The 24,642-nt window shown below is 46.8% G+C and overlaps 1 protein-coding gene across 2 annotated transcripts in view; it reads right to left on the bottom strand.

Annotated features, from left to right (window-relative positions):
- Slc9a8 (solute carrier family 9 member A8) overlaps nucleotides 1-24,642 on the bottom strand; it is a 78,514-nt gene that overhangs the window by 31,974 nt on the left and 21,898 nt on the right. For both annotated transcript variants that reach the window (XM_047539078.1, XM_047539077.1), the window contains exons 4-7: nucleotides 15,623-15,681; nucleotides 11,030-11,113; nucleotides 5,139-5,240; nucleotides 4,092-4,126 (exon numbers count right to left, since the gene is read on the bottom strand). In XM_047539078.1, the coding sequence (XP_047395034.1) occupies nucleotides 4,092-4,126; nucleotides 5,139-5,240; nucleotides 11,030-11,113; nucleotides 15,623-15,681 (280 nt within the window). The remainder of the gene's footprint in view (nucleotides 1-4,091; nucleotides 4,127-5,138; nucleotides 5,241-11,029; nucleotides 11,114-15,622; nucleotides 15,682-24,642) is intronic.

The raw sequence follows: 24,642 nt of genomic DNA on the forward strand, positions 1-24,642 counted from the left end.
GAAGCTGAGGCAGGACTGCGCGTTCAAGGCCAGCCTCAGTAACTCCAGCAGGGCCTAAGCAACTTAGTGAGCTCCTGTCGCAACACAAAATATAAGGGCTGGGTCGTGGCTCAGCACGTGTGAGGCACGTGTGGGTTCAATCTGCAGCACCACATAAAAATAAATAAGTGAAATAAAGGTATTGTGTCCACCTACAACTAAAAATATTAAAAAAAAAAAAATATATATATATATATATATAAAAGGGCTGGGGATGTGGCTCAGTGGTTAAGTGCACCTGGGTTCAATCCCCAGGATCAAAGCGAAGTGTCAAAAGCCAGGGCAAGCCCGGGACGGGGCAGCTTTGGCAGCAGGCACCCAACCAGGCCCTTGGGGCTCACAGACAGTGCTGAAGATGCTGGAATTGCCTCCAGCGAAGCCACCAGGCGTCTCATGCTCCAGTCACTGAGGATCGTCACAACGGCAAGTTGCCTGTGGCACACAACATGGCCCAGGCACTGTCCCAGGCAACCTGCACACAGTACCTCAGCAATCCACCCAGCAGGCACCGAACGGTTACAGAGGCCTGAGGGCCGGCGGGCTGAAGGACCTCGTCCAGTCCGTCAGCTAACAAGGGGCAGGATCAGGATCTGAATGCAGACTCTGGCTCAGTCGGTGCTCTGCCCACCTGAGTGGATATGGCGACAGCCAGAGACTAAGCCAAATTTAGAAAATGGCAAATGTGACAGAGGAAGTAACTGGGGCGATATGAGAACGAGTGGCCTGGCAGAGAGGTGGGGAGCCGTCTGACTGAGGGGTCAGGAACGGCCCTCTGAAGAAGCTGGCCCGACGTGAGCAAGGACCTACAAGACAAGCAGCAGCGGCCAGGCCAAGATCTATGGGGACAGAAGTGACATCGAGTGCCCCAAGCCTGGCAGGCAAGAAGTAAAGGAAGGTGCATGCGTGGCAGGGGTGGGTGGCCAGGGCAGGAGACCTAGAAGCCTGTGAGGGAGGCAGGCCAGGTCCCCACGGGGTCTGGTGAGGGGTCACGATGACTTCTTGTGCCTCTTGTCTCCTCCTGGGTATACATGCTGGCTTTCTGTCCCTCCCCTGCTTCCTTGGTCACTTTCTTTCAGGCTTAGCAGGACAAAACAGGAAGCCTGAGGACTGGCCCTGCAGCACAGTCACAAGGCAGACTGTCACCAAGCTTGCAGCCTGGGGGAGGAAGGAGCGACACTCAGCCTGGGGCAGACAGTGCCTTCCATGGACTCTGCCACCACCAAGCAGCCCTGAGGAGGAATGCCCGAGGAGGACGCCTGGCTGCCCTGCTGGTCACACTCCCGAGTAGTTCACGAGCTGGCCTTGGGGTTTCCATGGCAGCCTGGATCCCAGGCTCAGCCCTGACTCCGCCCCAGCTCCCAGAGGTGCCACCCGCACGTGAGCTGCCTGTCGCCTCTGCTGGGGGCTGCAGGGGCCGAGTGCTGGCTGGCTGGCCTCCTCCACTCTGAGCAGAGCGCTCGTCTTGGTAACGCACTTGGATTTCCTCCTCTCCCACTCCTGTCATCATGCGGGCTCCCGGGGTGTCATGGGGCCCAAGCCTGGACAATGAGGACACCACCAGAGGCCTACAGGGCAGCCCTTTGGCAGGGATGCTGACGTGAGGTGACCTGAGCCTGGAGCCCTCGGTGCTGCCACCTGGGGCGAGCTCCTGAGAGGCAGGCCACCCTGGGGGGCTGGGCTGAGAGGCAGTGACAGGCCAGACTCTTAGCACGGTGCTCCCTGCAGGGTGTCGTGCTCGATGCAATCACCTGGGGGACATTTCTGTCCTACAAACTTCACCTTTCTCTCCTTTCACTTGAACTAGTTTGTGCTGTTTGAGTGGCAGGAAGGGGCTGGCTGACATGCTGTCACCGTCGCTGTGGCATCCTGAGGTGGGACTCAGGGGCCACAGAAGAAGTGGTGAGGGGCAGCAGGGGTTCCCCTGAGCAAGTCCTAGTACCCATCTTCCAAAGGCAAGGAGCTACAAGCTCAACTGTAGAAAATGTGCTTCCTTTATTTTAATCATCTCGAAAATTAGCAGCATCCACAAAATGAAAAGAAAACAGACTGGGGCAGTGGAGGGAACCAGGGTTTTACTTCGGGCGCTCTCCCCAGGGGAAACAGTGCTGAACACCACCTGCGCCGTGAGGCCGTCGGAGTGTTCCCACAGTGCACGGGCCGTGCCGGGTGGCCTGTGGGTCTCATGTTTGGTCTCCATGGGGCTTTTGGGAAAATGGCATTACGCTGTCAACAAAAAAACCTGGACAATTCCAGTCAGGTGTGGTGGCACACACCTGAAATCCTAGCGACTTGGGAAGCTGAAGGAGGAGGACTGCAAATTCAAGACCAGCCTCAGCAACTTAGGGAGGCCCTGAATCACTCAGTGAGACCCTGTCTCAAAATAAAAAATAAGAAGGGCTGGGGGTGTGGCTCAGAGGTAAAGAGTCCTCAGGTTCAACTCCCAGTAACAAAACCAAACACTGGACAATTCCCTATGAATGCCTAGAAACCAGAAACCTAGCCACTTTTAAAAATAATTTTAAACAGCACTGGGGATTGGAGACCATTTGCGTCGTGTGCATGAGGCCGGGTTCAGTCCCCAGCACCAAAACAAAATGAAAGGAGAAAATTCAAACATCTGGTCCTGGTGGGTCACACATCCCATGGCTACTATGAGCAGAAGCTGCAGAGAGCTGTGGCCTTCAGACATGTGTTTCCCTGTGGCCACTGTCCCACTTCCCTCTGCCTCTGCGGCTGGGTGGATCTGCTCCTAGCCCACTTGGCGACACACGACTGCCTCTCTTCCACCAGAATGTTCCAACCATGGCTTCAATCAATTTCACAAAAGCGAATCCAGTAGCGCCATCTCTAGCCAGTTGCTCGCAAAACAGTTGAAGGTCAGAACCCTGTGCACTTCCCTTCGCGTAAGCGGGGGTTAGCGCATTTCTTTTCACCTGTAAAAACCTAGACAACACTGGGGACTAGTTCTGCTTTCCTGCAGCTCCTATGGAACAGGTGCAACTCTGGCTACTTTTTCATATATCAAAACTTTCCTGCAACAAGAGTTCCAAAATTCATTCCTGGGAGAGCATGGGAGGTGAGAGGGAACGGGGGAGTGGAAAGGGGATGGGACCTGTCACCAGAGGCACATTTCCCATGAAAAGGGTTCCCAAGGCACTAGGTTGCTGCTTCGGTCTGAAAGCTCTAGCTGCTTCAAGGTAAGGACCTGGGACTGAGCCCTTGAGCCATCCCCAAGTCCCTGCCAGGCAACAAGGCCAGACTGGGAGCGAAGGAGGATGTGGGCCCAGAGCCAGGCTGCACACCTGCAGCTGCACTGGGCGCAGGTGCTGTACTAGTCTGACACCGTCTGAGACACTTGCTGAGGCTGCTGCTTTTCTTTGAGATGGGGTCTGTGTGGCGCGGGTGGCCCTCACCCTCTCACTCCTGGCTCGGCCTCCTGAGTGACTGGTGTTACAGGCATGTGCCGCCACGCCTGGGCTGCTTTTTTGCTAAGTGATTGAGAATTTCTGGATGGGCTCCCAGGTAGCAGCTCACTGCGTAGTGCTGCTGAGGGCAGCTGCAGAGTGAGAGGGACCCACGACAGGGCCTGGCCTTGTCTGCTTCTGTCACCCCAGGCTTGGTGGCAATTTCAGTGTAAAATTCCCACCTCACTCTCCCCTCCATACTTAATCTATCAAGAAGGCAAACTTTCATTATGGCTACAGAAAAGACGTAGCAATTCACTGAAAATGATTCTTAATAATGATAAAAGGACAGTGTACAACATATGTGTGGGTGGGGTCAGTTGGATGACCAGAGCTGGACCCCCAGAGCTGAAGACAAATGAATCATTTCAATCAGCAATGCTCTGACTAGCGACCTTCGGAAGGGATCTTTGATATAATTTTGATTCATCTCAGAGACACAAATTAATGCAGAACAGATTCTAAAGAGACCATCAGCAAGTGTGGAGGAAAGAGGAAATACGGAAGTACCACACCCAAGAAGCGTGTGGAGAAAACTTCCCCTGGCCTGAGCAGCAGTCACATGGTACTACAGCGAGGAGGATTTACCTGTCTGTCATGTTGAGTTTAGAGATGACATCAGCCTGTAAAATAAAACACACAAACACACAGACACAAAAAACCCCTGGAGAACAGCCAAGAAGATTAAAATGTCCATTAGTGCTTCATTACCAACTAATAAGGACATTCATCTTCAGTCCCCAAACCAATTGAAAGATAAAGAAAATGTCTAAGTTTCAGATTCGGTCTGCATCCACTCATACCGCAAGTGTGGACAGCATAGTCCATTTTCCAAGCCCAATTAACTCATGCAGTTTTCTTCTCTATAGTTTATTCCTCTCTGATATCAGAAACAGAGCAATGAAGAAAGTGGCATGGCAGACAGATTTATTCCAATGCCCTTGAGGCAGCAAAAAAGGTGAGAATCAGGTGGAACAGGATTTGGCTATCAAGAGAAGAAAACCCCCATCACACCAAGTGCAACCTGCCAGTAACCCAGTGCCCGAACCTCAGCTTAAGTTCTTGGCATCAGGACAGGCACTTTCTGCAATGGAAAATGAAGAAAAAGAAGTGGGCATGCATGGACACCATGGTGCCAGTCTACCAGAGCACGGTCTCAATTAATGCAAATTAACCAGAGCACAGAACACCCAATCGGTGCCACGGTGAGGTGGCTCGAACGGTGGAAAACCCAGAGCACAAAATTCTACGTGTGGACTGTTTAGAATTGAGTGAACAGATTCAGAATTATCTTTGACTTAAAATGTAAATTTATTAAAAAACAACATTCAACCCCAATTCAGTCCACTAGACAACATAACTGATAACCGCATTTGAAAATCATGAGGGTATATCTGCTTCATTTTTAGATATTCCAATTTAAGACAGTATTAGTTTGTAAATAAGACCAATATTTGGGGGATAATAGGAAAGAGTCACTCAATTCCAGATACCACAGTTACGTCCCCACGCTTCTGCCACATCTCCTATGAGTTGGGATCTCCCTGGAAGTGCAAGCCCTGCCCAGGAGGTGCCCACCCCGCCCTCTGCACTAGCTCCTGAATCTTCAAAGGCTTTCAAAGATGTTTTCCTTACCTGACCCAGAAAATAAATTCCTCCACCTACTACAAAAGCAGAGATCGCTGTACCGAAAACAGCAAATAGAGTGATGGAACCAATATTCTGAAAGAAGTTACCCTGTGTGAAAGAGCAAATACCAGAAAAAGGGTCAGAGAGGCTGGCCTGGCCAGGGAAGGGGTGGCCCTCCTGCGCTTCACTCTGAGCACAGGCAGGTAGCCAGAGTCCCCTCCCCGCCGCCCACCCCCAGGGCAGCAACCCCATGGGGATCCACCTCCCTGTTCCCCTCCTTGAATCCTCTCACCAGACCCTGCGGCAGCTCCTTCAGGCCTCCTCAGCTGCTCCTGGCCCCTTCGTGGCCCTCTCTAGCACCTCAGAATGACCTTTGCAAGAGACGAATCTGATGGTGCTGCCTTCACCCTGACCCCTACTTCTGCTCAAAATGCGAATCCCAACCCTGATGGCTCGACCCCTGGCAAGGCCTCTGACCTCATCTGGCGCCATGCTGTCCTTTGTTCTCTGGGTTCTGGTCACAGAGATATCCTGCTACCTCTCTGCCTGGAGAACTTCTGGCATCCTAAGACCTCAGCACACTTCCACTCTCCCTTTGGGAAGCCTTCCCTGGTCCCCCAGCCAGCTCCCAGCACCTGACCTGGGTGCAGTTTTATATTTACTTATGTAAGTATTGATGTCTGAATTCCTCACAAGGCTGTGGGCTCAATAGGGGCAATGGCATTAAGGTGACTGACATGATGCCCGTCAGATGTCAGTTGGTACTGAAGGAACCAACTGTATTTCATGTTTGATCAAGCAAGGTCCAAAATGCATGTAATTTTAATTGTGTGTATGTGATTGAACTCAGGGGTACTTAAACAGTGAGCCACATCCCCAGCCCTTTTTATATTTTATTTAGAGTCAAGGTCTTTCTGAGTTGCTTAAGGCCTCATTAAGTTGCTGAGGATGGCTTTGAACCCATGATCCTCCTGCCTCAGCCTCCCAAGTCATTGGGATTACAGGCATAAGCCACTATGCCTGGCTAATTTTTAACGTAATTAAGAAAAGGTGGGGCTGGGGAGATAGCTCAGTCGGTAGAGTGCTTGCCTTATAAGCACAAGGCCCTGGGTTCTATCCCCAGCACCCAAAAAAAAGAAAAAAAAGAAAAAAAAAAAAAGGTGAACTACTATAAAGAATATCAAGATAGCAGGTTATCTTATTATCCAGTTCTTTTAAATAATTTTGTGTCATCTATTAGTATCATCAAGTATGACAGATAAAATATATTTCCATCTATCTTTCACAACATTCAAGAGAAAATATTCCACTCCAAGTAGCACAGTAACATATTTCAAATCTCTGCAGGATTAAGGAGTGAGGCTGTGAGCACAATCCTATGGACCCAACCTAGGGACTACTGCCCCAGGGTCTTGATGATCCTTGACTCCTGGTGTGGACAAGATTCACTCTTTTGCTTAGAAACTGTCACCAGGAGCTTCTATGCCAAAGCTCACTTCAAGAGTGTCCTCAGCTTGATGCCAATAGTACCACTGAGCCCTTCTCTTTCAGGAAGTTGTTTTGCAACTTTGATCTTGCTAAACCTCTCATTTGATTCCTGTGTTTTGCAAATTAATCTCTGGTACACAAAGAGATTTAAACTAACTCAACGTGAACACAATGTTTAATTTTGTTTCTAAACAAAGAACTTTTATCCTTGAGTCTTTCTTTATAAAAAGCTGCTTTTTTTTTTAATTTAAAAAGATATGAATCACTCCTGCTCTGTTTACAGGATCTAATTCTGATATGATTTATATAGTTGGTTAATATTAATATAGATATTAAAATCATCCAAATTCAAGCTATTCTGCTAAAAAGAACTTCCCTGTGCTACAAACAGCAAATCTCTTTCTAAAATTTGACATAATTAACATTATGTGACATTTACAATTTAAAGAACCAGCAGGAGCTGGGCTGTGGCTCAGGGGTGGAGTGCTTGCCTAGCACACGTGAGGCACTGGTTCATCCTCAGCACCACATAAAGATAAATAAATAAATAAAATAGAGGCATTGGGTTCATCTATAACTAAAAAAACAACCAGAGAACCAGTAGCTGCTTACTTCGTGCAACTGATGACAGTCTTACTGAAATACATATATTCTAAATTAAAATTTAAATTAGCAAATGCAGCAATATTAAAACTTTCAACGTCAACTTTCTATCCTTTTAGGGGGGAGGTAGAAAGTGGACAAAGTCTTTTAATTGACATTTCCTGTTCATATCAGTTCCTTTCTTTTTTCTTCACTTTGTTTTGTTTTGTTTTGTTTTGTTTTTGTGCCAGGGATTAAACCCAGGGGTACTTAACCACTAAGGCACATCCCAGACCTTTTTATTTTACATTTTGAGACAGGGTCTTGTTAAGTTGCTTTGGGCTTCACTAAGTTGCTGAAACAGGCTTTGAACTTTTGATCCTTCTGCCTCAGTCTCCCAAGCTGCTGGGATTACAGGCATGCACCACAGCACCTGGCACATCGGTCCTTTGACTTCAGTTGTCACATTTTCTGCTAAAAAAATCATCATCAAAGGAATATTTTTCTAAAAAACTATTATTTTCCTCAAATTTTAAACAAGTTTATCTCCTCTCCCTTGAAAAAAATTAGAAAATAAAATTGTACATACTCTAATATTCAAATGTCATGTTTGAAATTCAAAATGAAATCAGTTTCTTCACTGTTTTGAAATATTTTCATAATCTGCTTACAATTCTTTTAAGATTTGTTTACAAAGTGAAAAAGTGAAGATGTTGACTTTTGATTTCTTTTTGCCTTTTTTTTAACAATTCTCTGATGTCAAATAATGGTCTGTAAGACTTGGGAATATTTTAACATTAAACTTCCTTTTAACTTTTTCTTTGGTTGGATGCAACTTTTTAAAATATCTTAACAGAATGTCTTAAGATATATTAGGTGGAAAATTAAAGATCTGATACATATATATATATATATATATTTTTTTTTTTTTTTAACCAAAACTCTTGATAAATTTAACTCTTAAGTTTAATAAGCTATTATTATTCCTGGTAATGATATAAGTATCATTAATATGAGGAAATAACATTATCAATAACAATAAACAGCAGCACTCCACTTAATGTGGGGCAGTAATTTGCCTACATTCTCATAAATCTCAAAGCAACATGGGAAGAAGGGTTTCGGTAGGGGATGGGTGTTTTTAATTTCTACCTCAACAACCTGTAGGGGGCAGCACAAGATCAGACCTGCATCTCTCTAGCTCTTCCCTCTCTCCCAGGGTTGGTCTAGCTAGTCTTGGTCCATCCAGCCTTCACATTTGTTATCACATTCACCAAATACCTATTGCATTATTAATACTTCAAGTTGAATCAATTTATTTTAAAACTTAAATGACTTTATATTTAAGGAAAACTCTCAAAGGAGGAAAAAGACAGGCCTACACAAACAGATTTTAAAAAGACAACGCTCTGTTGAGCTGGGGATGTAGCTCAGTTGGTAGAGAGTTTGCCTTGCACAAGGCCCTGGGTTCAATCCCCGACACCCCCCAAAAAAGAAGACACTCCCATTTAGGCAGAAAATGACACTGGGCCCCAGAGGGCAGGAAGCAGCAATGCCAAGACAAAACAGAGCTTGGGCAGGGCCATGGTGCTGCTGGCTCTCTAGACAGGAGTGAGAATGGACAGCCGAAGGCGAGGGTAAGGATGGGCTCCAGATAGTCAGGAGCAGCTGGGCCGGGAGAGGGTAGGAGAGGTGGAGGCGAGGGACAGGGGACTTGTCAACTGAGGGGTGAGGGGAGACAAGGAAGGATGGCTAAGAAGGGAAAAGGGTCCCACAGGCAAGAAGTCACAGGCCTGGACACATGTTCCTGTCATCCCAGTCTGTCCTCTTAACATCTGTTAGTCTGTGTCCAACAAGAGGAATCAAAAGTAATTGTCAGGCTGGGGCTGCGTGTGGCTCAGTGGTAGAGCACTTGCCTAGCACGTGTGGCCTAGCACATGTGAGGCACTGGGTTCGATCCTCAGCACCATGTAAAGACAAATAAAATACAGGTATTGTGTCTGTCTACAACTAAAAAAATTATTCATATATTTAAAAAATAAAGAATTGTCCACACGCTACTTAAAACCACTTCGGCACATGCCTATAATCTCAGCAGCTTGGAAAGCTGAGGCAGAAGGATCAAGTTCAAAGCCAGACTCAGCAACTTAGGGAGACCCTGTCTGGCCATCTTCTCGGGCAAAGTACCTGCTGTGGAAACACTAGCTAAATAGGCCAGTCTACCTGAAACCACCAGAGCAGCCAATTAATTGATCACGTCTGTTCTTCTCCAGCTTCCTGGGGGTACCCTCAGGGGCAGGGAGCCACCACTGCTAAATTACCCCAAGCTCTCTTTTATTTTTTATTATTTTTCTCCCAACCATTGTTTCTGACAATGAAGACACACCTGAGAATACTGTTACGTCAGCTGAACGTGCACAACAGAGCATGATTTGGTTCTTTTGCTACTCGCCATAGAACAGCCTCTTCCAGTAACAGAGAAGGCTGAGCCTCCAGTCACTGAGGGCTGGATTTCAATATTTACCCAACTAGCAGCTGTTTTTTTGAAGAATGTTTGGAAGAACAGGGGGTAATTTTAGAGCTATAATTTTCCTTGAGTTTTGTTATAATTCTAAGAACAAAGCAAGAGTCTGTCTTTCTACCTGAGAGAAGAGGAATCTGAAAGAGAGGCCATGTAACTTGCCTATGATCGCTCAGTTACTGAGTGTCAGGGCTGGGATTCAAGTTCAGGCAGAAGAAATCTCAATGCACTACAGATCTGGGGAGCCTGCATGGGTGCTAATGTAGTGGTAATAGTACTAAAATAGCTATAGGTATATTATTTTTTTAATAAATAATAGTAAAATACACTTTATTTTAAATTTTATGTGGCTAATTGATTCTTATAGAATGCTTTTATTGCTTTCTGCCAAATTTTTGTATCCATAGTCAACCTGTGGCTGCACTTGACAAATGGATGTAGTTCTGATATGAGTGCTGATTGATTATTTTTTTATTTTTACAGACTGCATTTTGATTCATTGTACACAAATGGGGTACAATTTTTCGTTTCTATGGTTGTGCACAATGTAGATTCATACCATTCGTGTAATCATACATGTACATAGGGTAATGATGTCTGCCTCATTCCACCATCTTTCATACCCCCGCCCCCTCCTACCTCTCATTTCCCTCTACATATTCTAAAGTTCCTCCATTCTTCTCTCGCCTCCCCCCATCCCCGTTATGTATTATCATCCACTTATCAGGGAAAACATTCGGCCTTTGGTTTTTTGGGATTGGCTTATTTCACTTAGCATGATATTCTCCAATTCCACCCATTTATCTGCAAATGCCATAATATTATTCTTCTCTATGGCTGAATAATATTCCATTGTGTATATATACCAGTTTCTTTATCCATTCATCTATTGAAGGGCATCTAGGTTGGTTTCACAATCTAGCTATTGTGAATTGAGTTGCTATAAACATTAATGTGGTTGCATTACTGTAGTATGCTGATTTTAAGTCCTTTGGGGCTACTGGCATAAGCACCCAATAAGGGTTAGGTATATGACAACACTGTGATAAATGTATCACATCTAACTTACTTAAATCTCACCATAAATCTATATTATAGGAATTAATACTCTTTATATCTGAAAATACCAAGAGTCGGGAAGTTTAATGGCTTTGTTAAGGGAGCAGTCAGTAAGTGGCAGAGCTGTCCTATGAACTCACACCTCTCACCCTTTCCCTTTTCCATTAACCCCAAGCTCTTCAGGAACTGGCCCCAGAGAGATGAGTCGCGTCCAGACACCAACAGCTAACGCGAGACTCGGTCTTACCTTGTGCAATGAGTATCCAGACTCGAAGATGATAGGTGGAAGCAAGAGGAGGAAAAACATATTGGGTCGAAACATTTCTTCTTCCTGAAAATATAAAAAGGGTGTTTTGAGAAACATGGGATTTGTATAACCAAGGAATCAATTTTTCTCCCAGGGCCTAGAAGAGGGGAAATGTCTGATGACTCCCTGATTTTAAAACCAAGCTGAAGGAGAGACAAAAAATAAATTAGTCACTGGCATTGTGTAGGACAGCAATTTTAAAGGGTGACTAGCAAAAGAAACGGCACAAAGAACTGCTTCCAAACATGTAGTGCTGTGCTAAGCTTATTCCTTGGAAGAAAGGAAAATTAATTTTAATATACACAATTTCAACTTAGATAGAAAGCTTGCAAAAACCAGTGCACAAACTGGGATCCTCGGGAACAAGGTGGCAGTCAGCCTGAGTGAAGCCCAGAGGAGGGCAGCCCACGATGTTCATGGCTGCTCCACCTGCTCTGCGCACCACTGTACCTGCTGCTTTCCTACGTCACCCTGGGCTGGAATCGGCTGGCTAGGTGTGGCTGCAACGCAAGCCCCACGCCAGGCTTCCAGACTTGAACAAGAAGCGCCATCATTCTAGGGTACACATCTCTGGGGAGATGAAATCATAAGAATTTCATTTCCACATTAATATCTCTTTTTAACAGTTGGTGGGATTGGGGGAAAATAATGAGCCCCAAGTGGCTACAGGCGGGACACAGGTTGTTTAATACTGCGAAATCAGGCCCCCCTCCCGCTGAACATTCCATGTCACAATCTCGACAGTCTGCTTTCCTGTCAAAGTCCCAATTCAAAAGAATGACTAAATGTAGTCTTACAAATGTAGCTGTTACCATAAAGACTAAAATAACATTTAAAAAAGGCTCAAAATAGAAGCAAATGATGACTTCTGAAAATGCCCTATTAAGTCTGGAAATAACAGCACTGCAGCGGGCTCGTGACTCATCCTGGGCCTGCACGGAAGGAAAGGCTGAGCCTGTCTTCTGCGGGTGGCCCACGCGGGACCTGCGCAGTCAGACTGCTGACGGCTCCTTCTGGAGGTGCAAAACCTAAATCCCACCTGGGGGGGCACCTGCGGTGAGCTCGCACAGCGCCCCCGCCCCCCGCTAGCATCCGCCGGGACCCCCAGCCTGCTCTCACATGGAAACAGCGTCTTGGCTGGTTTAAGGGCGCCACAGGTAAGGAGAGAAGGGTTCACACTGAGTGGGAGGGCCCAAGCCCAGCCAAAGTGTTCTCCAGGAGACAGAAGAGGACAGGGCCACGGGAAGGCCACGGGAAGGCCACAGGAAGACAGGCAGAGCAGCAGCTGCGCAGCCACAAGCCCAGGCGCGCCCAGGGCCCCAGACGGATTCTCTCCTACAACCTTTCCAGCAGCTTCTGGCCGCAGGCTGTGAGGGGCAGACCTGTGGTGTAAGCCGCCTCTGTGGTAGGAGCCGGAACAACACCCTCCTGAGGGCCAGCGCTGAAGGCTCCAGGCTCTTCTGCAGCTGCCCCGCAAATGTCGGAGGCTCTCGGGTGGTCCCTGCACAGTAGGTGTCCAGCACTACTTCCCAGACAGAATGGCAACCCCTCATTCTTCTAAAACTCCATTTGGCACAGCCACGGTTAAGCTCTGCTCCACAGGCCGCCTCTGCACAGAGGGAGCGAGCCCAGCCCAGGCTCCAGCAGGCACCTGCCCTACTTCGTTTTTATCCCATTTATTAAGGCAACACTGGGGGCTCCGGCGCACACGCTCCGTCTGAGTGAGGCCCTGGGTTTCTTCCGAGCACCAACCGAAAACCCCACCCCAACCCAAGAAACCAAAACGAAAACCCCACCCCACCTAGTGTTAATTTGTTTCCTTTCAAATAAATGCGTAAAAGAGGCAGGCGTGGCTCTTCCCAGCCCCAGCAAGTGGGAGGCCCTGGGTTCCATCCCTAGCGTTGCAAAAATGACAACAATAAAGCCAAATGTATACAGGGCCTCAAGGGCAGAGCAACCTCAGTCAAGTAGCCAAAAGGTAGAAACACCAAGGGCTCCACCAACACAGGAGGGGAACAAAGCGAGGCTCACCTTCACACAGGGAGCGATGTCCAGTCATAAAAATAAACACAGTTGACAGATGCTATGGCATGCGTGAACCTTGAGCAGCTCATGCCAACTAAAAGACGCCAGGCAGAGGGTGTGACTGCACGAACATGGCCCCCACAGCAGGACAGCGCAGAGAAAAGGTCAGAGGTCACTGGGCTGTTGGGGGCAGACAGAGGTGTGGCTTCACAGAAAAAGGTTTTGTTTGGGATGATGAAAAAGTTCTGGAAATAGAGGGATGGGTATATGACACGGAATGCATTTAATGTCACAGAATGTCACACTAAAAAATGGCTAAGATGTAAATTTTATGTATGTTGTACCATGAAATGTTTTTTTAAACTGCCAAAAATACATATAAATTAAAAACTACACTGATATAAACAAAAGTATCAGCCAGCTCAGTGACAAGAGTATTTGCCCAACATATGAAAATATCAAGCATGTAACAATATAGATAGAGAATAGACGCAGGACAGCTTACACACAGAGATCTCTGGAAGGAAAACATCCGGCTTCCCACACATCCACCTTCTAGGAGGGCGTCCTGCCTCCTACTCCAGCTTTCCACAGATGCGGGCTCCTCCAGGACGCCCCCCACCCATCCAGCCTAGGAACCTTCCCTGTTCCAGGTCAGCTGCTAGCTGCCACAATGGCTCCTGAGGCACTTATCATATCTAACACCCAACTTTAGCCCAGTCACCTGTATTGCTAAGCATGTTACTATTGTTTTGTCTTGAAAGTAACACGCATTGGGAAATAAATTCACTAACCCTAAGCATATAAAATTAAAAGTAAAGCTGATCATGGTGGCGTACCCCTATAATCCCAGCAACCTGGAGGCTGAGGCAAGAGGATCACAAGTTTGAGGCCAGTCTGGGCAACTTTGTGAAACCCTGTCTCAAATTTAAAAACAGAAAGGGCTAGGGATGTAGCTTAGTGATAAAGCAGCGAAGTGACCCTGGATTCAACCCCCAGTACCAAAAACAAAAAAGCAAAGATAACCTCCCCTACCCCTACCCCACTACCTAGAGCAGAGATGCAAAGATAAAGGTCTACCAGGGCCACATAGATGTCCTCAGAGAGCAGCCAGTATGCTTGCAGCTGACTGTTTTTTAAAGAGAAGACAGAAATTCATATTACATGTGAAATTTCCAGGATTTCATATTGATTAATATTTTATAATAGAACTAACAATTTTTGTTTTAAAATCAATTCAAATTTTGATCAATTTTAAATTAAATCAAACAAAATGGATTAGTGGGTAATGTCTACATATCAGCCTGGGACTATGGAGAGGGTTTCTAGTCTGTGACCCCTGCCCTAGAAGGAGCACCCAGGGATGGCTAACTGTACCCAAGGCACAGCAGCCGAGCCCACCTGCTCTGGGGAGCCCTGGCCCCCTCCTCTGCCCACTCCAGTAAGAGGAATCCTACAAACATAAGGAGAATTCATTTAATGCACAGAATGGTTCCTGAGTGCTATTATTTTGTCCTGAATATTACTTTCCATACTTTGAAACTGTGTCTTAGGTCAGATTATAGAGTTTGTTTTGCAAATTTTACACTCCACAGTTCCACAGGCAAATTAATCCAAGCACCCAAGAGCTTCACCAAAGCAGGAGGGGCTCCAATGTGGTAAGCTCTAAAACTACACCATTATTACTTCAAAATGCACCTTATTTTTGTCCACTACATCAATTTTGTAACACACTCATTAATCTCCCTCTACTCAATACGAAAGCTCAAGTCTCAGCTGGGCCTTGTCCTTCAAGTTGATGCTCACGCCCGTGTAAAGGCAAGGGGCTGTACACCAGGGAGCTGAGGATACGGCGGGGTGGAGAGAATAATGGATATACAGGGCCAAGGGTCGGAACCAAGGCTCCATTCGGCCACTTCCTCTCCAACGCTGCCAACGCGCCGTGACCACACTCCCTGGCTACAACTGTCTTCATGTGTGAGGAGGCAGCAACGACAATGGCTGGACAATTGAGCTCAAGCGGCCGTAAGGAGGACCACATGAGCTAAAGTGCATCAAGTGCTCTGAGCTCGACAGTGTTGGACAAATACATTTTATTGCCCTCCGCTGAGAGTGGAATTGGAGGCACAGGGTTCAGGGTTTAATGCTAATCAGCCTTTCCCACCATAAAGTAGGCTAGTGTAGGGTTATCAAAAGGCAAGTAGCAACAAAATATGACCATCGAACAGTATGAGATCTATCCTTTTTCCAAAAATTCAGGTGTAAAGGTATCCACCTGAAGAACACAAAGGGAGCAGGGACGAAACTCACTGGTAGAGCACTTACCCAGCACCCACAAGACCTGGATTCGGTCCCCATGCCCCACCCCAAAAAGTTAATGGAACAATATAAATCACTTCAGTGATAGTTCAGGAATAATAAGACAACTGGAACAAAGCATCAATGCTACTAAAATTAACAACCAGAAAATGTGATCATGTTACAAAATGAAGACTTAGGCAAACTTACCTTCCAATTTGCCAGTTGTTTAGACTCTATGATCTTTATGACTGCCCCCATGAGGATACCTAGAAGAGAGAGTCTGAAGTTTAGTGTGAACCTAGATGGGAGAAGGCTACTTAGGGTTATTACTCTAGAGAAACTGAATATTGTGTCTCTAATGGTTCTCATAGAGCTCAGCAAGTTTATGTCTGAAAACATAAGAATAAGAAAATCAGCTGGCCATGGAGACACACACCCGTAATCCCAGTGACTCAGGAGGCTGGGATAGGAGGATCACAAGTTCACAGCCAGTCTGGGCAACTTGGTGATACCTTGCCACAAAATAAAAACTAAAAAGGGCTGGGGATATACAGCTCAGTGGTAAAACACCCCTGAGTTAATTCCCAGACGCACCCCGCAACATACGTGCACACGAGAGAAAACGAGGATACACCGAGTCACGTGAGTTCCCACCTGCATCTCAGATAAATATATCACAGACCCAAGTCACGCTGCCTGGCAGGGGAGATGAACACCTGTCATTTTTCCTACACACACCCACGTACTTTTTTCTTTCCTTTGTTTTTAGAGGCACAGAGGTTTCTTTAGGGAAGCTGGGACACATTCAGGAAGACTGAGGGCCATCTCGAGAGTGAGACGCCGTCCACACGCCCATTTTCAATTTCAAAAGTAAAATGGCAGAAACTTCTAAGGCAAGTTTGTCCTATATGGTTTATTTCCACCATTAAAACATAAACAAAACCCAAGACCACTTTCCCACAGCCTCAGGTGACAGCTCTATGTTGATTATTTAGAGATGAAACCCACACGCTGAAAATAACCCAAAGTAAAAGTTCTGTGAAATTCCTAGAAGAAAAGAGATCATCTAAGTTCAGTGTGTTTCTATAAAGCCGACAGGCTCATTGCTCTCTCCTAAAACACCTACCAAAAATAATTCTCAAAGACGTGTCCTGGGTTCATTTTTTGATTGCTGGATTACTCACTAGATAAACAATTCTTAACCTCACTGCTCCGTCTGAATCACCTAGGAGCCTTTTTAAAAATAAAGATGTTCAAGCTGAGTAGAGAGCGCTTGCCTAGCATGCGAGAGGCCCTGGGTTCCATCCCCAGTAGAGGATGGGGTCGGGGGAGGACATGGACCATTTAGGCAGAACTCCAGGCCTATCAGCCACACTCTGGGGAGGGCGACACCAGGCAAGTCTGCAGAGCATGGCCACGGCACTCTGAGGAAGAGGCCGTCTTCTGCAGAGAAGAAGCTGTCCCCAGCACCAACAGAAGGCCAAGGAGGGACACCCCACTGGGTGGGTGGGGGAAACAATACCAGAACTAGGCAAGTGCCCTACTACTGAGCTACATCTCCACTTCTTTAAACACACACACACACACACACACACACACACACACAGAATACAAAAGTGTGGTAGTATATTCCCCAAACTTATCAAGATGACTTGCGCCAGGCTCGGTGACACACACCTGTATCCAGTGGCTTGGGAGGCTGAGGCAGGAGGATCACGAGTTCAAAGCCAGCCTCAGCAAAAGCTAGGCGCTAAGCAACTCAGTGAGACCCTGTCTCTAAATAATACAAAATAGGGCTGGGGATGAGGCTCAGGGGTCGAGTGCCCTGAGTTCAATCCCCAGTATCCCTCCCCCCAAAAAAGATGGTGTCACCTTGCAGTAGAAAAGAGAATGAAGATGGGGGTAGGACCCGATCAGAGGGGACTTTCATCTTATAACATTTTATCTAGTATTCATAACTACTTGGCTAATACAAAGTTTTAAGACACCTTAAAATGTGGTATACAGTTTGAAGAAATAAGAACGAAAGCGCTACTGGGCTGGCTAGCAGGAAAAGGCTTCAGCCAGCGCTGCACCCCACTGGCAGGCGAGTGAAAAACTACTCTTCTGAATGTTTTTTCCCCAAAACACTTTTGTTGTTGCTTTCTGGGGCTGAGGTGGAACCCAGGGCCTCACACCTAGGTAAGCGCTCTGCCACTGGCTACATAAGTTTGTACAATTAAAGTGAACTCACCTCCTGTCTTCAGCACACCACGTGTGCACTACTGGCAATGCAGGTCTTTTCCTTGTCTAGTCTGTTTTCTTTTGTTTTGTTTTTTGGTGCTGGGGCTTAAACCCCAGGGTGCTTTAACACTGAGCCTCACCCCCAACATTACCTATGTATTATTTTGAAACAAGGTCTCACTCAGTTGCTAAGGGTCTGGCTAAGCTGCTGAGGCTGGCCTCAAACTTGGGATTCTCCTGTCTCAATCTCCCAAATAACACTATGAGCCACTGTGCCCAATTTTATCCTTTTCTTTTCTTGTTTTGGGTAGTGGAGATTTAACCCAGAGTGCTCTGCCACTAGGCTTACATTCCCAGCCTTTTTATTTTTATTTTGAGACAGAGTCTTGCTAAGATGTCCAGGCTGGCCTCAAACTTGCCATCCTCATGCCTCAGCCTCCTGAGGAGTTAGGATTATAGGCGTGTGCTACTGCACCCGACAAAGATTCTTTTTTCTGATAAATGTCTGGGCACTTGCCTAACGTGCATTAAGTTCTGAGTTCAATCCCCAATACCACAAACACACAGAAAAAAGAGAGAGAGAGAGAGAGAGAGAGAGAGAGAGAGAGAGAGAGAGAGAGAGGGAGGGAGGGAGAGAGAGAGAGAGCAAGCTACAGAGCTCCGGGAGACCAGAAACGTGCACGCAGAATGTGGAAAGTTACGCTGTATATATTTAAGCACACAGAACCCATATGTACTGTGTGCCTGTACAGAAACAGCACACCTGAGTACACCAATATAAAATTTACGGTACTGCATCATTCTGCCACCTGGTATTTGGTCAGTGCTGAGTCTTAACGATGGAGCCAGGGATCGCTACGTACAGAGCTGCCCTTGAACAGCTCTGTGGCACAGCATAAAAATGCCACAGTGCAAACAGATATTTCTATATCTGGCCACACATAAATGGCCAAAAAACACATGACAAGATGCTCAACATCATAAGTCACACCCACTAGGATGGCTATACTAAAGCAGTAAAAAATAGCAAGCAGTGGCAAGGATCAGAGGCACTGAAACCCTCACAGATGACTGATGGGAACAGAAAACTGCTAAGGAAAAAGAGGTTGGCAATTCCTCAAAAAATTAAGTGGAGCTACCAAATGACCCAGCCGTTCCCCACAGGAGAACTGAAAACCTATGTTCATACCAAAGCTCATACACAGATGTTCACGACAGCATTACTCTTAACAGCCAGAGGTGGGAAAACCCCCAAATCCATCAACTACAAAAGGACAAAAGAAAAGTGTATCCACACAAGGGAATATTACTCAGCAACAAAAAGGAGTACTGACAGATTCTGCAACAGGGATGGATCCTGAAAATGTAAGAGAAAGAAATCGGAAGCAAAAGACCACAAACTTTACCATTCCATTGATATGAAATGTCCAGAACAGGCAAATCTACAGAGACAGAAGTGCTTGCCTGGCCTGGGGAGCAGGGTTTGGGGGATAATAGCTGAAGGGCACGTTTGGGGTGATGAAGAAAATCTAACCATGGGGATGGTCGCACAACTCTATGAATATACTAAAAACTACTGAATTGTACATTTAAAACAGGCCAATCGTGTGTTGTATAAATTGTCTCAATCAAGCTGCTACAGGGGCTGGGGCAGTGACTCACAGGTAGAGGGCTTGCCTAGCATGAGCAAGGCCCTGAGTTTGACAGTTTGATGACAAGTATTGAAAAAAAATTAAAACTGTTGCCAAAAAAAAAAAAAAAATTACAGATTGTATAATTGCACCGATATGAATTGTCCAAGCAGGGCACGGTGGTGCATGCCCATAACCCCAGCAACACAGGAGGCTCAAGCAAGAAGATCCCAAGTTCAAGGCCAGCCTGTAACTTCTGAGATCCTCAGTAACTTGAAAGTAGCTTGGTGGTCAAGTGCCCTGGATTCAATACCCGGTAACAAAGGTGGTAAAAAAAAACAAACAAACAAGGGAAATGTCCAGAATGGGCCAATTCATGGAGCCAGAGACAGATTAGGGGTTCCTAGGGGATGTGAGAAGGGGATGTGGGAGTAATTCTTAATGGGAATGGGGTTTCTTTGTGGGTGATGAAAATGTTCTAGAATTAGAGGGGATAGCTGCACAACCCCATGAATATGCCAAAAACCACTGAATTGTACACTCTGGAGTGACAAGGTTTATGTATGATATGAGAAGTGCATTTCATCTGTCTCCAGCTACTGCTGTTAACAAGGGTGCTGCAACGAACACACTCATACAGGACACTTTGTCCAAGAGTACTTCCCTAAGGCAGATGGAGTAAGAATGGCTGGATTGTAAAACACAAGTGCTTTTATCTCTGAAACTGTTGCCAAATTATCCTCCAGAGTGGTTGTGCCAACTTACACCTCTGCATGAGAGCACTCCATGTCTTCCACAAGGGTGGACGTGAATAACCAGCAGATGTTGACATTTCGGCCAACAAAATGGGCAAGAATTAAACTTCAATGTTTTAATTTGCATTTGCACTCAGTAATGATTCCTGATTTCCAGGGAAGATGAACCTCTTTCCATGGTTTCAGATTTCATTTTTAAAACTAGTATTTTTCTGCTCTGCTAAAATTTCCACTTTCTGTTCCCCTCGCAGGTGCCTGCCCTAACAGTTAATGCTTTCCTGAGTACACACAAAGTAGTCACGCCTGAGTAGTAGTAAATCATCCCACTGCCCGTGCCTGTGTGTATATTCTTCCTTGAGGTGCTGGGAAACTGCAAAATATAACGTGAGGCTATTATTCTTACTCGAGAAATTCTTTTGAGATTGATCCCAGGACCAAATGACAGTGCAGTATTAGATTGGCAAACTTGTACTTTACCTCTTGAGACTAAGGTTCAAAGTTAAATCAACCTAGTCTACAGTGGAAATTAATTCATATCAGACTACTGGCAACCAGAGAGAAATATGCTCCAGATATAGTTTTATATGTTCCTATCAGTAAAAAGAATTGAAGTATGCACGGTTACAAATTTTTATTTATGTTTATGAAAGTGCTACTGTACTAACTTTTTTTTTTTTATGTTTGCTGTTGTTTTTGAGCAGGGTCTCTCGATGTTGCCCAGGCTGACCTCAGATTCCTGGACTCAAGGGAGCGTCTGGAGTACTGGCAGCCCAGGTGCAGGCCGTCAAGCCCCGGCTTCTGCTGGTTTCGTGTCGGCGGTACTAGGACCACACCCAGGGGCATTCTACCTCTGAGTTACATTCCCAGTACTTTTTTCCCTTACATCTCATTTTGAGGCACAGTCTCACTAAGTTGCTGACGCTGCCTGAACTTGGGATCCTCCTGCCTCAGCCTCCCAAGTTGCAAGGATTACAGGTTGGTTGTTTTGGTTCTGAGATGGGATCTTGCTATGTTGTCCAGGCTGGGCTCAGGGATCCTCCTGCCTGAACCTCCTGAGTGGCTGGGACTATAGCAACATAGCAAGTAAGCCCAGCTCTCTAATATATCTGAAGACATACACACACAAAACCCGAAATTATAAAAGAGTGAGATTAAAAATAAACAGAAAACCAAGTTGCCACGTGATCCTTTTGGCTCTTCTTGCACACATCTCATCAGGACACCACTAGACTCGTTCAGAGTGCAGGAGCAGCTAATGGTCACTTGTTGAGCTCCTCTCCCAGGATTTGTCACTTTAAATTAGTTTTAATCCTCAAGAGATGCTGTAGGGAGGAAGGCTCAGAGTTAAGCAGCTTGCCACAGGGCTCGGGGCCAGCAAGCCATGCTGGTCTGCTGGCTTTGAGTATATTCTACCACCATGAGATGCTGAGACAGGCAGACTGGCCACCGCCCATTTACAGGCTGCTATGAACTGAGAGGGCTCTTCTCTCCCAGAATGCACTGCTGGACTACGACTGTCACTGTAAAGCATGAGTGTCCCTGCTCATGAAGGTCATGGAAAAAATGCTGACAGTGTATTAGTAAATGGGTTACAAAACAGTATGCAAGGTATGGTCCCAGTTCTTAAAATACATATATACACACATCTACTTATTTGCACTGTGCTAAAAATACACAAGCACACCCACATCCACACTGAGCAGGCGCCATGCTTATATGTAAAGCACGTTATTTTAGCTCATTCTCATAACTAGTGTACAAGGTAATAAAGCCATGCAATATAATAAGTGATAATAGTTGTTATGGTTTGATGTGGGGTGTCCCCCAAAAGCTCAAGTGTGAGACAATGCAAGACTGTTCAGAGGGGAAATGACTGGGTTGTAAGAGCCTTAACCCAATCAAAGAATTAATCCTCTGCTGGGATTAACTCAGTGGTAACTGGAGGCAGGTGGGGTATGGCTGGAGGAGGCAGGTCACTGGGGGTGTGGCTTTGGGGTATGTATTTGTATTTGGCAAGTAGAGCTCTCTCTCTCTCCCTCCCTCCCTCCCTCTCCCCCTCTCTCCCTCTCTCCCTCTCTTTCTCTCTCCTTCCCTCTCCCTCTCTCTCTCTTTCTCCCTCTCCCTCTCTCTTTCTCCTTCTCCCTGTCCTTCTCTCCCTCTCCCCCCTCTCCCTCTCTCTCTCCCTCCCCCTCCCTCTCTCTCTCCTTCCCTCTCCCTCTCTCTTTCTCCTTCTCCCTCTTTCTCCTTCTCCCTCTCCTTCTCTCCCTCTCCCCCTCTCTCCTTCTCTCTCTCCCTCTCCCTCCCTCTCTCTTTCTCCCTCTCCCTCTCTCTCCCTCTCCTCTCTCCCTCCCTCTCCCTCTTTCTCCCTTTCCTTCTCTCCCTCTCCCTCCCTCTCTTTCTCCCTCTCCCCCTCTCTCCTTCTCTCTCTCTCCCTCTCCCTCCCTCTCTTTCTCCCTCTCCCTCTCCTTCTCTCCCTCCTTCTCTCCCTTTCTCGCTCTTTCTCCCTCTCCCTCTCACCTTCTCACCTTCTCCCTCTCCCTCTCCCTCCCTCTTTCTCCCTCTCCCTCTCTCTCTCTCCCCCTCCCTCTTCTCTCTCTCTTTCTCTCTCCCTCTCCTTCTCTCCCTCTCTCCCCCCCTGTCTCTCTCTCCCTCTCCTTCTCTCTCCCTCTCTCCCTCTCCCTCTCTCTCTCCCTCTCCCCTTCTCCCTCACTCTCCCTTTCTCCCTCTCCTTCTCTCTCTCCCCCTCCCTGTCTCTCTCCCTCTCCCTCTCCCTCTCTCCCTCTCTCTCCCTTTCCTTCTCTCCCTCTCCCTGTCTCACTCTCCCTCTGTCTCTCTCCCTCTCTCTCTCTCCCTCTCCTTCACTCCCTCTCCCTCTCTCTGTCTCTCTCCCTCCCTCTCCCTCTCTCCCTCCCCCTCTCCCCCACCTCTCCTTCCTGGTCATCACGCAAGCTGCTGCCCTCTGCTACGCTCTTCCGCCATGATGTTCTGCCTCACCTCGAGCCCTGGGGAATGGAGTCAGCTGCCCATGGACTGAGACCTCTGAAACTATGAGCCCCCAAATAAACTTTTCCTTCCCTACAATTGTTCTGATCTTTTAGTCACAGCAACAAAAAATCTGACTAAAACAATAACATTAATAACTAGATAAGTTATTAATCATTGTTTGATTATGTAACAGATGCACATGGTACAAAATTAAAAAGGTAGAAAAGAGTATAGAAAGGTACACAGTGAAGACTTGAGTCCCCTTCTTTCCCCGTTTCCTCTTCTCCTTTCCAGTGTTAAAGTTTCTTGGTAATTCTACATTTTTTTTTTCTTAGTGTCTGCATGTTTATACTCTCATATGCACACATGCATGCACATGTCAAATCATTTTTTTTAAGACAAATGATAGTATGGTATTCATGTCCTGTTTTTTGTTTTTTTTTTTTTTTTTTCTTTTTTGGCTGTATTAGGGACTGAGCCTGGAGGTGCCTCACCACTGAGCTACATTCCAGCCCCAGCCCCCTTTTTATGAGACAGGCTCTCGATAAGCTGCCCAGGGTGTCCTCAAACTTACGATCCTCCTGCCTCAGCCTCCCAAGTCGATGAGATTACAAGCACCACAACCATGCCTGGCTTATTCTGACTTTCTAACCTTAACATGTATCTTGGAAGACATTCCACAGCAGTACCTAAAGGGCCCTTCCCTGGGTCGCTGCACCATCCCAGCTGTCAGAGTGGCAGCTGATAAGTGCTCCCACCTGAACCTTGCACCGCCCCAGCTCTGGTAAGGCCCCACTTGGAAGTTGCATGTGCCTCACACCAGTAAGTAGCCAGAGGGAAGCCTGGCCCCCTTGCTTTAAAGAGGGACACCCTGGTTGTGCTCTTGCCTCTGCCCACCCCCAACTCAGGCTGGCTACCTGAAGCCACATCTGTTTGCCTCTCCTCCTCACAGACTTATTGCTGAGGGGCACCCTCTCAGAAATCACATGTCCCCAGCACATCTCAGACTTTGCTTCTAAGACAGCTGGCACCATGAATGGAATGGTCACAGGAAGCCCACTCGAAGGATGTGCATCCTGGAGTTGGGTCACTTGGCAGTTGAGCACAATGAGGACACTGTCACTGGTGGTAGATGGACTGACACCCGCCACTCAGGGTGGCAGTGCAGTTGCTAGTTGCTAAAACTTGCACTTGTGCTGCTGGGTCAGGGACTGTGGAGGAAGACACACTGAATCCTGCAGTCTGGGAGAGACACCAGGGGATTTCATGGTTGGTGCTGAATGTCTCCGATGTTTTGAAAAGAGGAAATGACAGGGTCAGGGAGCAAGGGCTTCCTGGTAGCCTCAGAGACCCTCATCTCTTGCACCTGAAGGCTTAGAGGGCCGGACAGGGGGAGGACTTAACCAAGAGTACAGGTCTTCCAAGGAAATTCACTCAACCAGGCAAGTCTGCACTTCCTCCACCAGGGTGAAAGGTGGAGCTCTGAGACATGGGGCAAAGGCATCTAGGGAGGGGTACACAAGCACCTGTAACCTTCCGGCTCCCATGGACCCTCTTGGCCTTCCCAAACAGACCCATCTCCTTGATGGAGCAAAAGCACCGAGGCTGTCCCAAGACTACAAAGAAGCCCCAG

Source organism: Sciurus carolinensis, chromosome 2 (assembly GCF_902686445.1).
Source record: "Sciurus carolinensis chromosome 2, mSciCar1.2, whole genome shotgun sequence".
In the NCBI taxonomy this organism is placed as follows: Eukaryota; Metazoa; Chordata; class Mammalia; order Rodentia; family Sciuridae; genus Sciurus; species Sciurus carolinensis.